We start from the raw sequence: 21,069 nt of genomic DNA on the forward strand, positions 1-21,069 counted from the left end.
TTCCAAATCTCGCGAGAGAAATAAGTAAAACCAGCTTTCCACCACCGGTAAAAATATTGTATTATATACTATTTACTTATTATGAAAACAAAAGTAAAATTGTCCATTTCAAAATTTCATAACAAAGACATAAAACTTATTTCCGTAAAAATATTTAATTATTTAAAAATGTATTGAAACAACAGTAGCATGAGGAAAGACAAAAAAGAAACAAAATAAATATTACACTCATGATATTATTTTTGTTTTTGATGTTAATCGTTTTTATAATGTATTTTAGAATGTGGGAGGTTTTCATGTTCTTTTTAAATTTCCTTTGAATAGAATACACTAGAATAGAGTTTTATTGTCATTATTGCAGTGAACAGGTTCAAAGAACAACGAAATTGGAGCAGATCCCCTAAGGTGCATGTACAATATGGTAATATCTCAGCTACAATTGGGTGGAAGGCGGTGTACACCCTGGACAAGTCACCACCTCATCGCAGGACCAACACAGATAGACAGACAACATTCACACACTAGGGCCAATTTAGTGTTGCCAATCAACCTATCCCCAGGTGCATGTCTTTGGAGGTGGGAGGAAGCCGGAGTACCCGGAGGGAACCCACGCATTCATGGGGAGGACATGCAAATTCCACACAGAAAAATCCCGAGCCCGGGATTGAACCCTGACTACTCAGGACCTTCGTATTGTGACACAGATGCACCAACCCCTCTTCCACCGTGCTTCCAGATATAGATGTATTGATATAATATATGTCATGCTAATTTAAATTTAAAAAGAACATGAAAACCTCCCACATTCTAAAATACATTATAAAACAAATTATCATCAAAGACAAAAATAATATCATGAGTGTAATATTTATTTTGTTTCTTTTTTTCTTTCCTTATGCTACTGTTGTTTCAATACATTGTTAAATATTTGAATATTTTTACGAAAATAAGTTGTATGTCTTTGTTTTGAAAAATTTAAATGGACAATGTAGATCATTTGGTAAAATGACTGTTTTGTTGTTGTTTGTGGTTACCCGTAGGAAGAACTGTGCCGAGCTGCATGAATAAGTTGGCTTTAATTAAGACTTCAGCAGGACAGTAATTGTACATACGCACTGCATGAGAGGGTGGTAGTAACTGACTCCTCGATGTGCACACCCTGGTGGTGTGTTCGAGAATTACAACATGAAAACAGCTGCAAAAAACAAAATCACTACAAAAAATGCTGCAAGTCAAAGCCACAGAGTCAGTCCAAGTTTACCACAAACAAGTGCTATGGACAGTCTGTGCATGATGTGACAGTGGATCAACACAGCCAAAGTGAAAATGACACAATCTACATGGATGGCTTGGAAATAGAAAATTGCATTGACTCTGTAAATCCACAACAAAGAGACCAAGATGAAGGATATGTCACAGTGTGCATAAACGACATGCCAACTGAAATGAAAGTGGATACAGGTGCTAAATGCAATGTAATGTCACTGAAGACTTTCAATAGAGTAAACAGCGGCGTGAAACTCGCCAAACAACACAGAAGCACAAATTTGGTGGCTTACAGAGGAGCCAAAATCGAGACACAAGGTGAAGCTACGCTGACATGCTTTTTAAAGGGACAGCGCCACTTACTGCCATCTTTCATAGTGGATAGAATGTGACATCACTGTTGGGCTTCCGTGCATGCCTGCGTACGGGGCTAGTCGAGTTGAGTCCCGATGTGCACCATGTCACCACAGAGAACACTGGAGAGTTCAGCGCACGGATCCTCACACAATACCAAGATATTTTCAGTGAAGAGCTCGGAGAACTACCAGTTGTTTACACAATGACAGTGGACCCCAATGTGCCGCCAGTTGGTAGGCCGGTCCACCGCATCCCAGTAGCGATGCAAGACTGTGTGAAAGCTGAACTTAAACGCATGGAAAGCATAGACGTTATTACTTCAGTCACCGAACCAACAGCTTGGGTGTCATCCATGGTCGCTGCGCACAAGAAAGGCAAATCAGAAATCAGATTGTGCATCAACCCCAAATATTTAAAGGCCTACTGAAATGAGATGTTCTTATTTAAACGGGGATAGCAGGTCCAATCTATGTGTCATACTTGATCATTTCGTGATATTGCCATATATTTGCTGAAAGGATTTAGTAGAGAAAATCGACGATAAAGTTTGCCACTTTTGGTACTTCCTGAAAACGCCTCGCCTTTACCGGAAGTCGCAGACGATGACGTCACATGTTTGATGACTCCTCACATATTCACATTGTTTTTAATGGGAGCCTCTGACAAAAAGTGCTATTCGGACCGAGAAAACAACAATTTTCCCATTAATTTGAGCGAGGATGAAAGATTCATGTTTGAGGATATTGATAGCGACGGACTAGAAAAAATAATTTTAAAAAAGTTTAAAAAAAAAACGTGATTGCATTGGGACGGATTCTGATGTTTTTAGACATATTTACTAGGTTAATTCTGGGAAATCCCTTATCTTTCTATTGTGTTGCTAGTGTTTTAGTGAGTTTAATATTACCTGATAGTCGAAAGGGTGTCTCCACGAGTGTCTTGACGCGCAGTGTCTCAGGGGAGTCGACGGCAGCTATGGACGGCACAAGCTCAGCTTTTCTCCGGTAAGAACTGTCTTTTTAGCGACAATTTTCTCACCAAAACCTGCTGGTTGACATGTGGTCGAAATCCATGTTCTCTTGACCTTGCTCTGATCCATAGGAAAGTTTCACCTCCAGGATTTTTAAACAAGGAATCACCGTGTGTTTGATTGGCTAAAGGCTAAAGCTTCCCAACTCCATTTTTCTACTGTGACTTCTCCAATATTAATTGAACAAATTGCAAAAGATTCAGCAACACAGATGTCCAAAAAACTGTATAATTATGCCGTTAAAGTAGACGACTTTTAGCTGTGTGTGTGTGTGCAGCGCTCATACTTCCTAAAAACCTGTGACGTCTTGCGTACACGTCATCATTACACAACGTTTCGAAGACGATGGATCAGCTCTTTGCTGGATATCCATGCTCAGTCATTGTCGATGACATCATCATCGGAGGCCGTGATGTGTCGGAGCATGACGCCAACCTAAAAAAGGTGCTTGAACGTGTGAGGGAAATAAACCTCAAACTCAACCTGCAGAAATGCAGATTTCAACTTGACCAAGTATGCTACGTTGGTCATATCTTCAGAAGTAAAGGTTTGAAAGCTGACCCCTCCAAAACTGCTGCTATCAGAGACATGCCAGTCCCCACAGATGTCACTTCACTTCAACGTTTCCTGGGAATGGTTAACTATCTTGGCAAGCACATTCCAAACCTCAGTGACATCGCAACGCCACTGAGGAAGCTGACTCACAAAGAGACCGCATGGTGCTGGTTCCAGCAACACCAAGATGCTTTCGACCGCCTGAAAGCATGTCTCTCCTTTCCACCAGTATTGGCCTACTAAGATGTCAAAGAGCCAGTCAGGCTGACCTGTGAGGCGTCATGCTTTGGACTAGGAGCTGCCTCATGTAAAATGGAAGGCCAGTAGCCTTTGCATCCCGCGCCCTTACAGAAACAGAAACTCAATACGCTCAAATTGAGAAGGAGCTTCTAGCTGTTGTGTTTGCATGCACCAAGTTCAGAGACTATGTGTATGGCAAGGCCACCACAGTAGAAACTGACCACCAACCGTTGGGGACTATCTTGAAGAAACCAATTCACAATGCCCCGGCCCGTCTTCAGCGGATGCTGCTACGCTTGCAAAGCTATGACATAAGCCTAATCTACAAAAAAGGAAAGCACATGTACTTGGCTGACACTCTTTCAAGAGCCCCTAATGCAACAGACAGTGAGAGCCCATCTGATAGTAGTTCTTTCGACGTCATGTCTGTGAGCTACATTTCTACAGCCCGCCTGGAAGAGCTCAAGAAGCACATGGAGGAGGTTGATGTAATGCAGACTCAGAGTAGTTATCCAGCGTGGATGGCTTGCCAGAAAGACTCAGCTGCAGCCTGCCATTGAAGTTTTCTTCCCCTACAGAGACGAACTCACTGTGGAAGATGGAATTGTCATGAAAGGGCAGAAAGCAGTCATTCCAACGTCACTACAAAAGAGTACATCAAGATTGTACACAAAGGTCACCCAGGCATTGAAGCGACCAAACGCAGAGCAAGAGGTATCATCTTTTGGCCATCAATGTCACAAGACATCACTAAAGAACTACTTTTTTGCACAGTGTGCAACAGCACAAAACCACATCAGCAAAAAGAACCACTTCATCTCCATCCAGTTCCAGACCTTCCGTGGTCCACAGTTGCTACAGACATTTTTGAATGGCGTGGACAACACTACCAGGTGATAGTGGATTCCTATTCTGGATGGTTTGAAATTGACCTTCTACGAAACATCACAGCGACAGTTGTAATTTCCAAAATGAAAAGACGTTTTTCAGTGCACGGTACACCACACACACTGCTATCTGACAATGCAAGAAAGTACAAGTGTGAGCAATTCAGGAAATTTGCTGAGGAGCGGGACTTCATCCACACCACCAGCAGTCCAGAGTTTCCCCAGTCGAATGGACTTGAGGAAAGAGTTGTCAGGAGTGCAAAGCAACTGATGGAGAAATCCAACCGGGACAAAACTGATGTCTTCCTAAACCTCCTTAACCTCAGAAACATTCCCAGAGATGCAGACTTTGGTTCCCCTGCCGAACGTTTAATATCAAGACTAACGCGTGCAGCTATCCCAGTGTGTACCAGACTACTACATCCAACAGAAAAAGACTCAACACTAGTACACGCTCGACTAGTCGACAAGAGAACTACGGTGAAACGTCACTACGACAAGTCAAGTCACCCACTGACTCCCTTGGCAGAAGGGCAAGTGATCCGTATGCAGACTCCTGCTGGACATGACCGACTTGGAATAGTGGAAAAGTCGTGCGAAGAGCCACGTTCCTACATCATCCAGTCCGATGGGAGAAGATACAGGAGGAATCGTCGCCACATCGTCCCGGTTCATGAACAACCACCAAAACCGTTCCAGAACGACGAAGCAGACTCTCAGGATGGTAGACATACCATGGTGGACTTGGTCCCTCCCACACCACTGAGAGAAAAGACAGTGATTAGGCAAACGGAAAGTACATCACCAATTCGACCCAGATTCACGACGCAGACTGACACAGCTTACACAACACGTGCAGGTCGAGTTTGCAGACCCAATCCAAAGTATGTGCAGTAAGAAAAGAAAAATGCACCTGTGATTTATTTTGAGATAGTATTTTTCTAGCTGTTCTATGATTTGTTTGGATATTCCATACAGATGGTGAATTGTTTGTACTCACCCTACACAGTTAAGAGATTTGATCTCAGTTACATATGGATATTCATTTCACTTACTGTAAGTTATTTTGGTTTTTTTAAAGACGGTTAACTAAAAGGGAAGTATGTATATCATTTGGTAAAATGACAGTTTTGTTGCTGTAATTCTCAAACACACCACCAGGGTGTGCACATCGAAGAGTCAGATACTACCACCCTCTCATGCAGTGCGTACGTACAATTGCTGTCCTGCTGAACACTTAATTAAAGCCAACTTATTCATGCAGCTCGACATAGTTCTTCCTACGGGTAACCACAAAGAACGACACATGCCAACAAAAGTGGGTGACATTGTTATCACCAGGAAAGATGAGATCACCTACCTAGGTTCCATTCTAGAGGCTAATCATTCCTGTGATAAAATGGCAACCAAGGTCATCAAAAAGGTCAACCAAAGAACGAGATTCCTCTACAGAATCTCCTCTCTGGTCAACAAAAGCACCTTGAAGATTCTAGCGGGAACCCTCCTTCAACCCTTTTTTGATTACGCTTGCACCTCCTGGTACTCCAGCATCTCTAAAACTCGCAAATCTAGACTCCGGACATCCCAGAACAAGCTAGTCCGGTTACTTTTAGACCTCCACCCCAGATCACACCTCACTCCAACCCACTTCTCCAAAGTGGGCTGGCTCAGGGTGGAGGACAAAGTAAAACAACTTGCACTGAGCCTAGTTGATAAAATCCGCTACACTTCCCTGATACCGAAGTACATGTCCAACTACTTCCTTAACTTAAATGAGCGCCATAACCACAACACCAGGGGGAGCTCCACAAACCACGTTAAACCCAGATTCCGATCTAACAAAGGTCTTAACTCATTCTCTTCCTATGCCACATCAATGTGGAATGCACTCCCAACAGGTGTAAAAGTAAGTGCATCTCTATATTCCTTCAAAACCGCTCTAAAACAACACCTCCAGGCAACTTCAACCCTTTCCTAATACCCTCCTCCATTCACATCCCATCTCCCCGGATTATAAATAACCTAATGTAAATAATCAAATGTTCTTCTAATGTATATACTTGTTCTTATGCTATCTGAACTCACTATGTTCACTGCTGGCTGTACATATCCTACTGTAAGACCTACACTGTTTCAATGTCCATTTCTCTGTTGATGACTGAAGTACTGATATCAACCAAAGCTCCTCATCCCACCCCCGGATTGTAAATAATGTAAATAATTCAATGTATATACTATGATGATTAACCTGTGTGATGACTGTATTATGCTGATAGTATATATTTGTACCATGAATTGATTAACGTGGACCCCGACTTAAACAAGTTGAAAAACTTATTGGGGTGTTACCATTTAGTGGTCAATTGTACAGAATATGTACTGAACTGTGCAATCTACTAATAAAAGTATCAATCAATCAATCAATCAATCAATCAATCAAAAAATCACAGTCCTGTTATGTTTAATTTAAGTTTTAAACCTGATGTAAAGCCGCTTGCCGTGCGTCATGGCCGTGTTATTAGGTCTGACACTGCAGCCGCCTTTTCTTCTTTGTTTACTGAGTCAATGCAGAGTATATCACACCCTGCAGACACTGAACAATTGATGTACTCTTTTCTTTCGACATGTTCTAAGATTCTGGATAGTATAGCGCCCCTCAGAGCTATGCGTCCCAAACCAAAACAGGAGCCTTGGCTCAATGAAAGCACACGCACAGCTCGGCGTGAGTGGCGAAGGGCGCAGCGCAAGTGGAAAGGGGATCACTTGGAAGTCTCCTATCAAATTTTAAAAGAAAACTGTCGAAATTATCAAAGTGTGGTTAGAGCTGAGAAAACAAAATATTCGTCAGACTTAATTTTAAATAGTATCAGCAAGCCACGTGTTCTTTTTAATACTATTAGTAATGTTTTTAAACCGAATCCAGCCACTTCACTGGAGATGGCAGGTGAAACTTGTGAAAAATTTCTCTCCTTTTTTAATGACAAGGTTGCTTCTATTCGGGCAAAACTTTCTCGTTAGCGTTGAGTTTTAACGTGGCCACTCAGTGCTCGGCTATGTTTTGTCACTTTGAGCCTGTGTCCATGCCTGAGCTTACAGGAATAGTCGGCAAGCTAAAACCCTCGTCATGTCCCACAGACTCAGTCCCCCCTCGCTTTTTTAAAGAAATCTGGGACACTATTGACTCATCTGTTAGGGACATCATCAACAGCAGTTTGATTTCTGGCTGTGTCCCCTCCTTTTGTAAAAGAGCTGTTGTTGAGCCTTTGATTAAAAAAACAGGTCTTGATCAGACAAGTTTGTCAAATTATCGGCCCATTTCCAAATTACCTTTTGTGTCAAAAAATTTGGAGAAATGTGTTCTGGCACAACTGCAGCCTTTTTTAGATGAAAATAGCACTTTAGATCCATTTCAGTCTGGATACAAAGCTTTGCGTAGTACTGAATCTGCACTTTTAAAGGTTTTTAATGACTTGCTTTTAATGTCTGATTCTGGCAGCTCTGCCATTTTAGTGCTTTTAGATCTTACATCTGCCTTTGACACAGTCGACCACGCAATTCTTTTAGAGGGCCTGAGAGACTGTGTGGCTGTCAGGGGGACTGCGTTACAGTGATTCAGATCTTACCTGTCTGAGAGGTCCTTCTCTGTCAGGCTGGGGGACGCCACCTCTTCTTCTGCCCCGCTTTACTGTGGTGTCCCCCAGGAATCCATTTTAGGCCCCATCCTGTTCGCTCTTTATCTCCTTCCTCTTGGAGATATTTTTAGGAAACATGGAGTGTTTTATCACTTTTATGCAGATGACTGCCAAATTTATATGCCAATTTCAAAAAGCCACGGCCCCCTGACACCCCTTCTTAACTGTCTATGTGACGTCAAGGCTTGGTTAGCCCAGAATTTTTTAATAATGAATGAGGGAAAAACGGAAATTTTAGTTTTTGGTCCGGCCCTCACTGACTTGGGACCATTGCAAAATGATGTGCGTCCCAAAGTCACCAGCCTTGGCGTCACTATAGACAGCGATTTTAAACTAGACAAACAAGTCAATGGCGTTTTAAAATCGTGTTTTTATCACCTTCGTCTTTTAGTAAAGGTTAAACCGTTTTTATCTTTTAACCTTCTTGAACAAGTCGTGCATGCTTTTATTTGAAGTGGCCTGGACTACTGCAATGCACTTTATGCTGGCATTAGCCAAAGCGCTCTCTCTCGGTTGCAGTTAGTCCAGAAGGCGGCAGCAGGACTTTTAACAGGGGCCAGGAAACGCCAGCATATAACCCCAATTCTTCAGAGTTTGCACTGGCTCCCTGTTCATTTTAGAATTGATTTCAAAACATTGCTGTTTGTTTTTAAATCTTTACATGGACTGGCACCTCAATATATCTCGGACCTCATCCAAATTTACACTCCTGCGCGCGCTCTGAGGTCCGAGAGCCAGTTCCAGCTCATGGTGCCCAAGACCAGACTTAAGACCAGGGGAGACAGGGCCTTTTCTGTGGTCGGCCCTAAGCTCTGGAACACTCTGCCCCTCCATGTTCAAACTGTTTCCACAGTGGAGTGTTTTAAGTCTCGTCTTAAGACCCACTTTTATTCTTTGGCTTTTAACACTATGTGAGTTGTGTGGTCCTCTGTCCTCTGTTGTCCTCTGTGTTTTTTATACACTTTGATTTCTATTTTATTGTTTTAATTGCTTTTACCCTTTAAAATAGTTTTTAATCATATTTATTTTCATATTGTTTTTATATTGGTTTTATATTTATTTATTTTTTGTTTTTATTCAGTCATTGGTGGAACATAAAATTGTTTTTTAATATTGTTTTTAACATGGCTGTGCATCACGTTGGAAACGTTCTTGTTGTTTAAATGTGCTATATAAATAAAGTGGATTGGATTGGATTGGATTGACAAAGATTGAGAGAAAAGTTGAGAATAAAAGTAAAAATGGGGAGAAAAGGAGAGAACGAAGGTGAAAACAGATAGAAAATGAGAGAAAGAAGGTATAGAGTGTGAATATTAAATACAATCAGGTGAGCAGATACCTCAGCTGGGACGAGTTATCTAATCACCTGTTTCCTTTATCGGCAGCGTTGGAAACCATGAGAGGGGCTGGCGATTGAGGAGTGAGAGCCAGACGAAGGAGATCAGGAGAAACGCATGTCATTGAGAGCTGAAAAGCTGAAAGAGACATTGAGCACAAAAAGAAATTGTAAAGAAATAAAAAGTGTGTAACCACTGAACCAGGCGTGGTGTTTCTGGGGAGGGAATGGAGGATCCAGGACGAGGATCTCCACAGGGCTATACAAATAAACATTGATTGACATTGATTGATTGATATTTGTAGTTGCTCAGATGGATGGTGGATGGACTGTGTTGGTAAAGCTTGGCTTGACTGCTGCTGTGTGAGGGGTTGATAGTCTTGAGCCTGGGGGTTGAGAGTGACTGCTGGTTCCTTGGTTCTTTTTAAGTAGGAGCTCATGCCATCAGATGCTGTGTGTGAGGAAGCATGAAGGCTGGAAGCTTTTAAAACTGCTAATTTTGCATCAACAGCCTCCAATTGAGCATCCAGGTCCATCATTTCCTTTTTCTTTCTGATTCTTTCCCTCTCCTCTTCATATTTCTTTTCGATATTTTCTTCCTCCTCTTCCAATTTCCTTTTAATCTGTAGTGACTCTTCTTCCAATTTCTTTTTTATATTTTCCTCCTCCTCTTCCAAGGCAGCGAGGGCAGCCCTGTCGGCCTCTGCCTGTCTGCGAACTGAGGAGGTTCTAGAATTACTAGAACCAGACCGTGTGTGACTCCCATGTGATTTGTGACTTATATTACTAATGCTGTCATTTGGATTAATTTCGTTTTGGAAATCCTCCATATTTTCCAGGGTTGGTGTTTTTATCCAGGTGTTAACATGCTCAATGAATTCATGTAGATTGATTAATTTGGCTTTGTACCATATGTCGTGATTGATTTGGTCCTCTGTTGGTAGAATTGGTAGGAGGGATGTGTGTGCACTTGCGGTTTCCTTTATAAAATTGAGATATTTGGTGAAAGCAGATTGCACGTCCATTTTGTCCTCTCCATTTTCCATCATTTCCATGATATGTTTCTGCATGTTGCTTGCCTTGTTTAATTTAGATCTCCTCTCCTTCTCAAGTGTTTCAATTCTGTGCATTAGGGCTTTTGGTGTCATTTTCACTGTGCGTTTTTTTTTTTACATCAGATGTTTGATCTGTGTCATACTTGCCAACCTTGAGACCTCCGATTTCGGGAGGTGGGGGTTGGAGGCATGGTCGAGGGCGTGGTTAAGAGGGAAGGAGTATATTTACCGCTAGATTCATAGATTTACCAAGTCAAGTATTTCATATATATCAATCAATCAATCAATCAATCAATCAATCAATCAATCAATCAATGTTTATTTATATAGCCCTAAATCCCTAGTGTCTCAAAGGGCTGCACAAACCACAACACAAAACACCACATATATAATATAAAAACAATATATATATATATATATATATATATATATATATATATATATATATGTGTGTGTATATATATATATATATATATAAATAAATATATATATCTATATATATATATTCATATATATATACATATATATATATATATATATATATATATATAAATAAAATAAATACTTGAATTTCAGTGTTCATTTATTTACACATTTACACACACATAACACTCATCTACTCATTGTTGAGTTAAGGGTTAAATTGTCCATCCTTTTTCTAACTATATGCATGACAGAAGATGGCAGTATTGTCCTGTTTAAGAGTTTCACGACATTGCTGTTTGGCAGACGAACTGCTTTACGGTAGACGAAAACGGACTGCTGTTGTTGTGTGTTGTTTTACCGCGCTGGGAGGAGGTTAATGAAACTGCCTAACAATAAACCCACATAAGAAACCAAGAACTCGCCCTCGATCATTTTACAGTTATAACATAATTGGGCAGACACGCTCTTTATACACGTCACTCAGGTCCGCATGGAGCTGGAGGGGGCGTGGCCTCCAGTTCGCTGAATTTCGGGAGTCTCCCGGAAAATCCGGGAGTGTTGGTAAGTATGATCTGTGTCCACCTGTTTTTCCATCTCTGCAGGTGGTGACTGATTTTCAATCATTTCTGACAGTTCAGCCTGTGAGGGTTCAATAAATCAATGTTTATTTATATAGCACCAAATCACAAATGTCTCAAAGGACTGCACAAATCATTACGACTACAACATCCTCGGAAGAACCCACAAAAGGGCAAGGAAAACTCACACCCAGTGGGCAGGGAGAATTCACATCCAGTGGGACGCCAGTGACAATGATGACTATGAGAAACCTTGGAGAGGACCTCAGATGTGGGCAACCCCCCCTCTCTAGGGGACCGAAAGCAATGGATGTCGAGCGGGTCTAACATGATACTGTGAAAGTTCAATCCATAGTGGCTCCAACACAGCCGCGAGAGTTCAGTTCAAGCGGATCCAAGACAGCAGCGAGAGTCCCGTCCACAGGAAACCATCTCAAGCGGATCAGCAGCGTAGAGGTGTCCCCAACAGATACAGGCGAGCGGTCCATCCTGGGTCCCGACGAGCGGTCCATCCTGGGTCTCAACTCTGGACAGCCAGTACTTCATCCATGGTCATCGGACCGGACCCCCTCCACAAGGGAGGGGGGGACATAGGAGAAAGAAAAGAAGCGGCAAATCAACTGGTCTAAAAAGGAGGTCTATTTAAAGGCTAGAGTATACAGATGAGTTTTAAGGTGAGACTTAAATGCTTCTACTGAGGTAGCATCTCGAACTGTTACCGGGAGGGCATTCCAGAGTACTGGAGCCCGAACGGAAAACGCTCTATAGCCCGCAGACTTTTTTTGGGCTCTAGGAATCACTAATAAGCCGGAGTCTTTTGAAGGCAGATTTCTTGCCGGGACATACGGTACAATACAATCGGCAAGATAGGCTGGAGCTAGACCGTGTAGTATTTTATACGTAAGTAGTAAAACCTTAAAGTCACATCTTAAGTGCACAGGAAGCCAGTGCAGGTGAGCCAGTACAGGCGTAATGTGATCAAACTTTCTTGTTCTTGCCAAAAGTCTAGCAGCCGCATTTTGTACCAACTGTAATCTTTTAATGCTAGACATGGGGAGACCCGAAAATAATACGTTACAGTAATCGAGACGAGACGTAACAAACGCATGGATAATGATCTCGGCGTCTTTAGTGGACAAAATGGAGCGAATTTTAGCGATATTACGGAGATGAAAGAAGGCCGTTTTAGTAACACTTTTAATGTGTGACTCAAAGGAGAGAGTTGGGTCAAAGATAATACCCAGATTTTTTACAGAGTCACCTTGTTTTATTATTTGGTTGTCAAATGTTAAAGTTGTATTATTAAATAGAGGTCGGTGTCTAGCAGGACCGATAATCAGCATTTCCGTTTTTTTGGCATTAAGTTGCAAAAAGTTAGCGGACATCCATTGTTTAATTTCATTAAGACACGCTTCCAACTGACTACAGTCCGGCGTGTTGGTCAGCTTTAGGGGCATGTAGAGTTGGGTGTCATCAGCATAACAGTGAAAGCTAATACCGTATTTGCATATGACGTCACCCAGCGGCAGCATGTAGATGCTGAAGAGTACAGGGCCAAGGACCGAACCCTGGGGAACTCCACACGTTACCTTAACATAGTCCGAGGTCACACTGTTATGGGAGACGCACTGCAGTCTGAAATACCAATTCGTGTTTTGATACGCTCTAATAAAATATTATGATCGACGGTATCGAAAGCAGCGCTAAGATCGAGGAGCAGCAACATAGATGACGCTTCAGAGTCCATCGTTAGCAATAGATCATTAGTCAATTTTGCGAGGGCTGTCTCAGTCGAGTGATTTGCCCTGAAACCGGATTGAAAGGTTTCACATAGATTGTTAAACGCTAAGTGTTCATTTAGCTGCTCTGCAACAATTTTTTCGAGGATTTTCGAAATAAAGGGAAGGTGAGACACCGGTCGGTAGTTTACCATGAGGTCAGGATCGAGGTTAGGTCTTTTAAGGAGAGGATGAATAACCGCTTTTTTGAATACAAGGGGAACAGTGCCCGAGGAAAGTGATAAGTTTATAATATTTAGCACTGATGGACCTAATAATACAAAAAGCTCCTTGATAAGTTTCCCAGGAAGTGGGTCAAGTAAACATGTTGTTTGTTTTATTCTATTTACACGTTGTAACAATCCTTCTAATGTTATTTCATCAAAACGAGAGAAACTATTTTGGATATTTGCAGTATCCGCCGTATATACAATCGTATCAGTGTTAATAGAACCCCGTTGTAGCTGGGACGCATTGTCTTTAATCTCCTTTCTAATAAGTTCAATTTTCTTATTAAAGAACTTCATAAAGTCATCTGCCGAATGGGTGGAGCTACTGGAAGGAGTCCCTCGTTGGGTTAGCAATGCTACTGTACTAAGCAAAAATTTTGGATCGTTTTTATTAATGCGGATGAGATTTGAGTAATAATTAGTTTTAGCTAAGGTAAGCATGCGTTTATAAGTTATTAAACTATCACTCCATGCTTGATGGTGCACCTCAAGTTTAGTCGTGCGCCATTTGCGTTCCAGCTTTCTACATAATAATTTCTGATCTCTAGTTTCTTCAGTAAACCATGGCGTACGCCTTTTTGGAGCCTTTTTTAACTTCAGCGGTGCTATACTATCAATGGTTTCGCGCAGGGCGTTGTTAAAGTTGTTAGTGAGGTTATCAATAGAGCCCACATACTTTGGGAACGGTGCCATTACCGAGGGCAGTAGGTCCGCAAGAGTCGTCGTTGTGGCAGCATTAATGTTGCGGCTGCTATAGCAGTTATTATTATTATTAGTTTGACGAACATGCGTCTGAACTTCGAATTTTATAAGGTAATGATCGGACAATACTTTAGTATACGGGAGTATCGTAACTTTGGAAACGGTGATACCTCTGACAAGCACTAGGTCTATCGTATTACCGCTGCGATGCGTCGGTTCATTTATTATTTGTGTAAGACCACAGCTATCAATTATAGTCTGGAGCGCCACGCACGGTGGGTCCAATGGGGTATTCATATGGATATTAAAGTCCCCCATTATAATTATATTATCGGCGTGCGTCACTAGATCAGCAACAAACTCTGAGAATTCACTAATAAAGTCCGAATAGGGCCCTGGGGGGCGGTAGATAACGGCCAGGCACAGAGGCAGAGGTGTGGCAGACTTCATAGAAAGCACCTCAAACGATTTATATTTATTATTTAAGTTAGGACTAAAGTTAAAGTTTTCGTTGTATATTAGTCCATTTGACCTTTAATTGTATCACCCATTGAATGCGTTACTTTTGACTCCATTAACACATGATCATGCATTTCCAAAGCATTGTATTTTCCTTTCCCAGGATCCATGATTATGCACAACCCACAATTCAAAATCAGATCAAATATATGGAAACCTTGTTAATGTCACTCAAAACACCAAACATCAAAACCGCAATTATTCATTTGCATTTGTCCAAACCAAAACCTCACCCACGAATGGGCTTGCACAAGGAATCATAAAACACCACCTTGTATTTTAAATGTACCCACGAAAGGGTTGCAATCATTCACAACATCTCCTGGAAAATACCCACTAACCACCAATGCATTGGATTTTTTGTTGCTGTCTTTGTGTGCACACACTGTTATATGGCCATATATTATCCCGTGTAGCGCGCTACATACCTTTACTTCATGCTGGCCTGTGACTTTGTTCTTGTCTTCAAAAGATTTTCTTCGAAAAGAGTTCCATATCTTTGAAAAGAGTACACAACTTCAAACAGCGCTGCTCAGCTGTCGCTCCAAAGTGATATCTGTTTGTCGAGACATTATGTATTTTGCATCTAAAGGTCGGAGGTTCTGATGATAGTGAAAGCTAAGAGATGAACAATGTCTCCCTCGTTCAGAATACGCAAATTCACACTTATTTAGTTAGTTCTCGAATAAAAATTTGAATTTTTGCCCCATTTGAGAAAAATCCCTCAGAGTATTTTACTATTTCTTTTTTTTTAGTTACTTAAGTGAAATGTTTTAAAAATAGAATGTGAGGTTACAGTGCACTTGACCTTAACATATATAATAATCATTGTTTGAGTTTGTGCCAAATTTGAGGAAAATCTATCAAAGAATTCTTGAGATATGGCTTTAACAATGTGCTAAGTTAAGACAAAATCATAAAAACAAATATATAAAAAAATACACAAGACCTGCTGTCACATTGTTTTGTTCATGTAAACATTGTTTTATACCATATTGTGTACAGATTCTAAACTGTAATGCACTTTTTGTTGTATTTCCATTTTACGGCATTATTCGATATTTTGATTGTTGTCAGCCATTTTGGGCCAAAGTGTTCTTTATTTTATTTTATTTATTTATTTTTACTTCCTCTTACAACAAAGTATCTGCTGTAAATTTTAATGTATAAAACATTATTGTTAAGCAAAATGTACCATGTGTATGTTCAATTGTACAGGTTGCTATTCACTTACTTTGAAGCATTTTTTTTTCATTTGTTTTGTATGTTTCATGGTTTAAATTCAAATTAAAGTATACCAATGCTAAAATACCTGTATCAAATGTTAGGTATATGCATTAATGTCAATTTGTTAGAGAGAGTCTGTTTCCAGAATGAATGTAAATATATTTACAAGAAAAAAAAAGCTGCATAAGATTTTCGTTTTTTTGTCATTCCTATTTTTATACATTTATGGCTCTTAAAAAAACTGCCAGGATATTTTGCGGAGAACGTTTAACCTAATGTCCACAATGGCATTGTGTAGGCAAAAAAAAGAGTAGTGCCCAGACGTGGGAACGAAAATCACTTTCTAGCCACTTTTTCCTGGTTCACCTTATGGCCTATAACTAAGAGTTTCCCGCTTGTCTCCAACCTTTCCTCCATGCATTCCTGAGAGTGTGTGCCTCACTGACACTCTGCTGTTAACAGGCGGCCTTTCTTCTTAAACACATTATTACATTGTAAAATAACAGACACTTTACTTTTGCTTGTCCTTACGTTTTGGACGCATGGCTGCAATGGTTGTGATCTCTCGAATGCAGAATTTTAGAATAGAATAGAAAGTACTTTATTGATCCCTGGGGAAATTCAGCACCACAGTTCGCTCACAATAGGCAATAATAATTTACACCAGTAAAACCAGCGAACCAGTAATTACAGTCTGCAAATTGTGTTGTTGTTGAATGATATTTATCAGATTTAAAGTCAAATACAGTTGATATACTTGTCTGTCTATCTGTGTTGGCCCTGCGATGAGGTGGCGACCTGTCCAGGGTGTACGCCGCCTTCCGCCTGAATGCAGCTGAGATAGGCTCCAGCACACCCCGCCATCCCTAAAGGGACACACAGTCGATAAAGGGATGGATGGATCATTGGTGGCCGTGATTTTTTTGTGTAGACACCATGAAAACATACATTTAGATTGAATCGTTCATGACTTGCCCATCACGATGACTCGTTGGCCCCGCCCCTAAGTGACGCATGCGTGGAGGATATGTTCTTCGCAGCAAAGTCCTCCTTTACTCCACACACGCTTCTAAGCCTCGGCACATCTACTAACTACACTTTATTCATCCTCCGTGTCAGCATCAACTCCACTCGTCTCACTCAACTTTGGACATTATTGGGCCCGCTTAGATTGCTCGTTGTTTGAGCGCGCTAGTTAGCTTAGCATGCTAGTTAGCTTAGCTTGTTAGCCGCTAACAAAGAGACGCGGATTTGATCAACACATCGCTTAGTTAAGATCAAGTGTGAGAGTAAAGTGTTGTGATTGTGTGAAAATGTGTGAAAGAACCATAGCAAAGTACGAGGAGGAACTTTGTCCAACTAAAGAGGAGAAGGAGCGACAACATCAAAAACCTCAAGTTGTGTTACACAGAACAGGTTTGTTTACTTCTTACTCTCACATCTTTACTAACTTTATATTTCATCATTAATATGACGTGTTTGATTAATAATTTATCAATAGGTGTACTCAGACACATGATTGTTATTGTGTTATTAATGTGATTATCAGACAGCAGTCATTTCCATTAGATAATGTTCAAATATAGGTGATTTGGCACACTTATAATTAAAAAAACAAAAATAATGTTGTTTTTCATCAGATATGTAGTAGTATTGTATATGTGGATGGGGGCCCTGCTTTGGTAATAATGTGTACCCCTTTCAGAGATCACATTTAGTTCCACTTCAAACATTCACATGTTGCACAATGAGATGAGATAGTATAACGTGAACAGTTCTGGAACTTTCTAACTCGGGGGAAAGAACGGGATCTCGTTGGAAGCGCGATGTATGAGCAGACGCCGTTTGGGTATAACAAAATGGTGTCTGCCAATTTAGTTTACAACTTCACTACATCAGTAGTTGTCAAACTTTTTTCACCAAGTACCAACTCAGAAAATACTTGGATTTCCAAGTACCACCATCATGAACAGCAATAAAGTACAGTAGCATAGTAGGCCTTAATTATTCATTAAAAACAAGGAAGACACATTATTTAACAAGTATATTTAATATTTTAGTTACTGTAACATTACACACAGTTTGAACAGTAACACAGTATTTGCATGTTGGAAAATAAAACAATGTACATAAAAAATGAAATAATATTTGGCGTACCATTAGGTGATACCCACGTACCACTAGTGGTACACGTACCACAGTTTTAGAATCCCTGCTCGATCGGTTCAAGAAGACATGATCAATGCACGCGTGTGCGGTGACAAGGTCACTTCCATTTTATTTGTTTTACGTCAGTTATGTTCCTGCATGTTGTCACTACTATAGTTTTCTTTTTTGCAATCTTTATTTGAATAACAATTTCACATAAAAGATGACATGCTGATCATTTAAAAAATTATGGAGCTCCTAAAGGGACATGGGTACAATTTTTTTGAGATATGTATCTTGTGCGCACCAGAAACTATGATGCAGCTTCCTCAGTTGACCTCTGACCTGGTCCACAGAGATGACTAATGTTTGCGTAGAGGTGGTGGAGGAGGAGGAGGAGGAGGGGGTTGCAACCATGGCTGGGGGGGAGAAGAACGGGGAGTGGATGCAATGAGGAGTGGGGGGTGGGGAGAACAGTACTGGTTAAACCGGTTGAAGAAGGTATTCATCTCATTGGCCCTCTCTATTGTCCCCCCTACTGCTCTGGTCTTTGTCTTGTGGCCTGTGATGGTTTTCACACCTTCCCAGACCTCCCTCATGTTGTTCTGCTCCAGCTTCTTCCTGTAGCTGTCCTTAGCCTTCTTTACATGTCCTTTCACCTCCCGCTGTGCTGCTCTCATTGCCTCCCTGTCTCCACTCCTGAAGGCAGCTTTCTTCTTGTTGAGCACAGCTTGAACCTCCTGTGTTACCCAGAGTTTGTCATTAGGGTAGCACTGAACAGTCTTAGCAGGGCAGGCCACGTCTGGCAGAAGTTGAGGTAATCCGTAGAACAGTGAGTCAGACCATCAATGTCCTCACCATGTGGAAACTGTGTTCCATTTGTCTGTCACAGAATGACATCACACTAAGATGTTCAGTGACAGTTTTCTTTAGCTATTTAGCATTTTTGTTCAGTATCAATCAATCAATCAATCAATGTTATTTATACAGCCCTAAATCACAAGTGTCTCAAAGGGCAAAAAAAAAGGCAGTAAACATCTTCCAAACAAAGTGTTTGCGAGTGAAATTTTCTGAAATGTGTAGGTATATTCTTGCTATCGTTTATATTTTCATAATGTATAATATTGTGTTTTAGAGAAATGCTTTTACATTCTTGTCAGGTTCAAACACCGATGACATCTATTTGACAAGACAAGAAGCAAAGAAATCAAACAGAGACAGGATTCAATTTAGCTCATGAGGAGAAACGTCTGGGCTGCAACTTTGTACAGTTTTCCACCACGCTTTGACGAGGGAGTTCCACGTTTCCTCTTTTATTTGGGCCTTTTCTGATTACATAGCTGCAGCTGTTTTTAAAGGGAGGGGTGGGGGGGGGGCGTAAACAGCTTTTGCACTCGGTCGTAAACAGTTTAAAGAAATGGTCTGCTTTGTAGATCTCAGGTTAGGAAAAGGTCTTCCTGTGGCTGTCAATAAATCAAAGAAACCGACACCTCCATGTTGCATCCCATTGCAGACAGTGGAGTTTTACAAGCCTTTTGTTTGATAAGATGAAAGACAGCTTTGGTCTTCTCGCAGGGGACCTGAACTCAATGGAACACAAAGTTTTTTCATAACTTCCATCCATCCATTTTCTACCGCTTATTCCCTTTTGGGGCCGCGGGGGGCGCTGAACTTATATACAATTATTCTGAAAATTTTGTTATTATTGTTAATATAATATGGAATCAATTATTGGTCGCAGTAAAGTGGCAAATTGGGTACTTTTTAGCTCTAAAAAGGGTATTTCAACAAGTAAACAGTACAGTAGGTACTTGATTTTGATATATGTAATGCTCATAATGCTCATAGGGACTGCGTGGCTAGTGGGAGAGTGGCCGTGCGCAACCCGAGGGTCCCTGGTTCAATCCCCACCTACTACTATCTTCGTCACGTCCGTTGTGTCCTGAACAAGACACTTCACCCTTGCTCCTGATGGGTGCTGGTTGGCGTCTTGCATGGCAGCTCCCTCCATCAGTGTGTGAATGTGTGTGTGAATAGGTAAATGTGGAAATAGTGTCAAAGCGCTTTGAGTACCTTGAAGGTAGAAAAGCGCTATACAAGAACAACCCATTTATTTTATCATGAGGGTGTACTAGTAAACTATGCAGAGATGAGATTTGTCAGTATCAAAATATTACTTGAAATCAAATTTTGGCAGCAGCAGAGTGGTTGTTTCGGTATATTTTAGCTTTGTGAAGGGTATTTCTACAAGTATACAGTACAGTAGGTACTTCCATCCATCCATCTTCTTCCGCTTATCCGAGGTCGGGTCGCGGGGGCAGCAGCCTAAGCAGGGAAGCCCAGACTTCCCTCTCCCCAGCCACTTCGTCTAGCTCTTCCTGAGGGATCCCGAGGCGTTCCCAGGCCAGCCGGGAGACATAGTCTTCCCAACGTGTTCTGGGTCTTCCCCGTGGCCTCCTACCGGTTTTGGACGTGCCCTAAACACCTCCCTCGGGAGGCGTTCAGGTGGCATCCTGACCAGATGCCCAGATGCCGAACCACCTCATCTGGCTCCTCTCCATGTGGAGGAGCAGCGGCTTTACTTTGAGTTCCTCCCGGATGGCAGAGCTTCTCACCCTATCTCAGTAGGTACTTGATTTATATATATATATATATATATATATATATATATATATATATATATATATATATATATATATATATATATATATATATATATATATATATATATATATATATAATGCTCATAAGAGTATTCTAGTAAAATAAGCAGAGATGAGATGTGTCTATATCAAACTATTATTTAAAATACATTTTTGGCAGCAACAAAGTGGCCATTTGGGTAGATATTTGCTCTAAAAATAGTATTTCAACAAGTAAACAGTACAGTAGGTACTTGATATTGATATATCTAATGGTCATAAGGGCATTCTAGTAAAATGCGTGTGTGTAAATATGCGATGTGTAAATATCAATAGATTACATCAAATCACTTTTTGATTGAAGATTCAAGATAGTTTATTGTCATATGCACAGTTAAACA

At 40.9% G+C, this 21,069-nt stretch overlaps 2 protein-coding genes across 7 annotated transcripts in view; both read left to right on the forward strand.

The window, feature by feature from the left end:
- LOC133546744 (gastrula zinc finger protein XlCGF8.2DB-like) overlaps positions 1–21,069 on the forward strand; it is a 458,486-nt gene that overhangs the window by 39,109 nt on the left and 398,308 nt on the right. The gene's annotated exons all lie outside the window — the stretch shown is intronic.
- Positions 1–21,069, forward strand: part of LOC133546732 (gastrula zinc finger protein XlCGF57.1-like) — a 270,564-nt gene that overhangs the window by 32,136 nt on the left and 217,359 nt on the right. For 5 of the 6 annotated variants that reach the window (XM_061892539.1, XM_061892538.1, XM_061892542.1 and 2 more), the window contains exon 1: positions 16,866–17,294. The exons of the other annotated variant lie outside the window; for it this stretch is intronic. In XM_061892539.1, the coding sequence (XP_061748523.1) occupies positions 17,192–17,294 (103 nt within the window). In that variant the 5' untranslated portion in view covers positions 16,866–17,191. Of the gene's footprint in view, positions 1–16,865; positions 17,295–21,069 lie in introns of those variants that run through there. 6 annotated transcript variants of the gene reach the window in all.

Source organism: Nerophis ophidion, unplaced genomic scaffold (genome assembly GCF_033978795.1).
Source record: "Nerophis ophidion isolate RoL-2023_Sa unplaced genomic scaffold, RoL_Noph_v1.0 HiC_scaffold_40, whole genome shotgun sequence".
Taxonomy (NCBI): domain Eukaryota; kingdom Metazoa; phylum Chordata; class Actinopteri; order Syngnathiformes; family Syngnathidae; genus Nerophis; species Nerophis ophidion.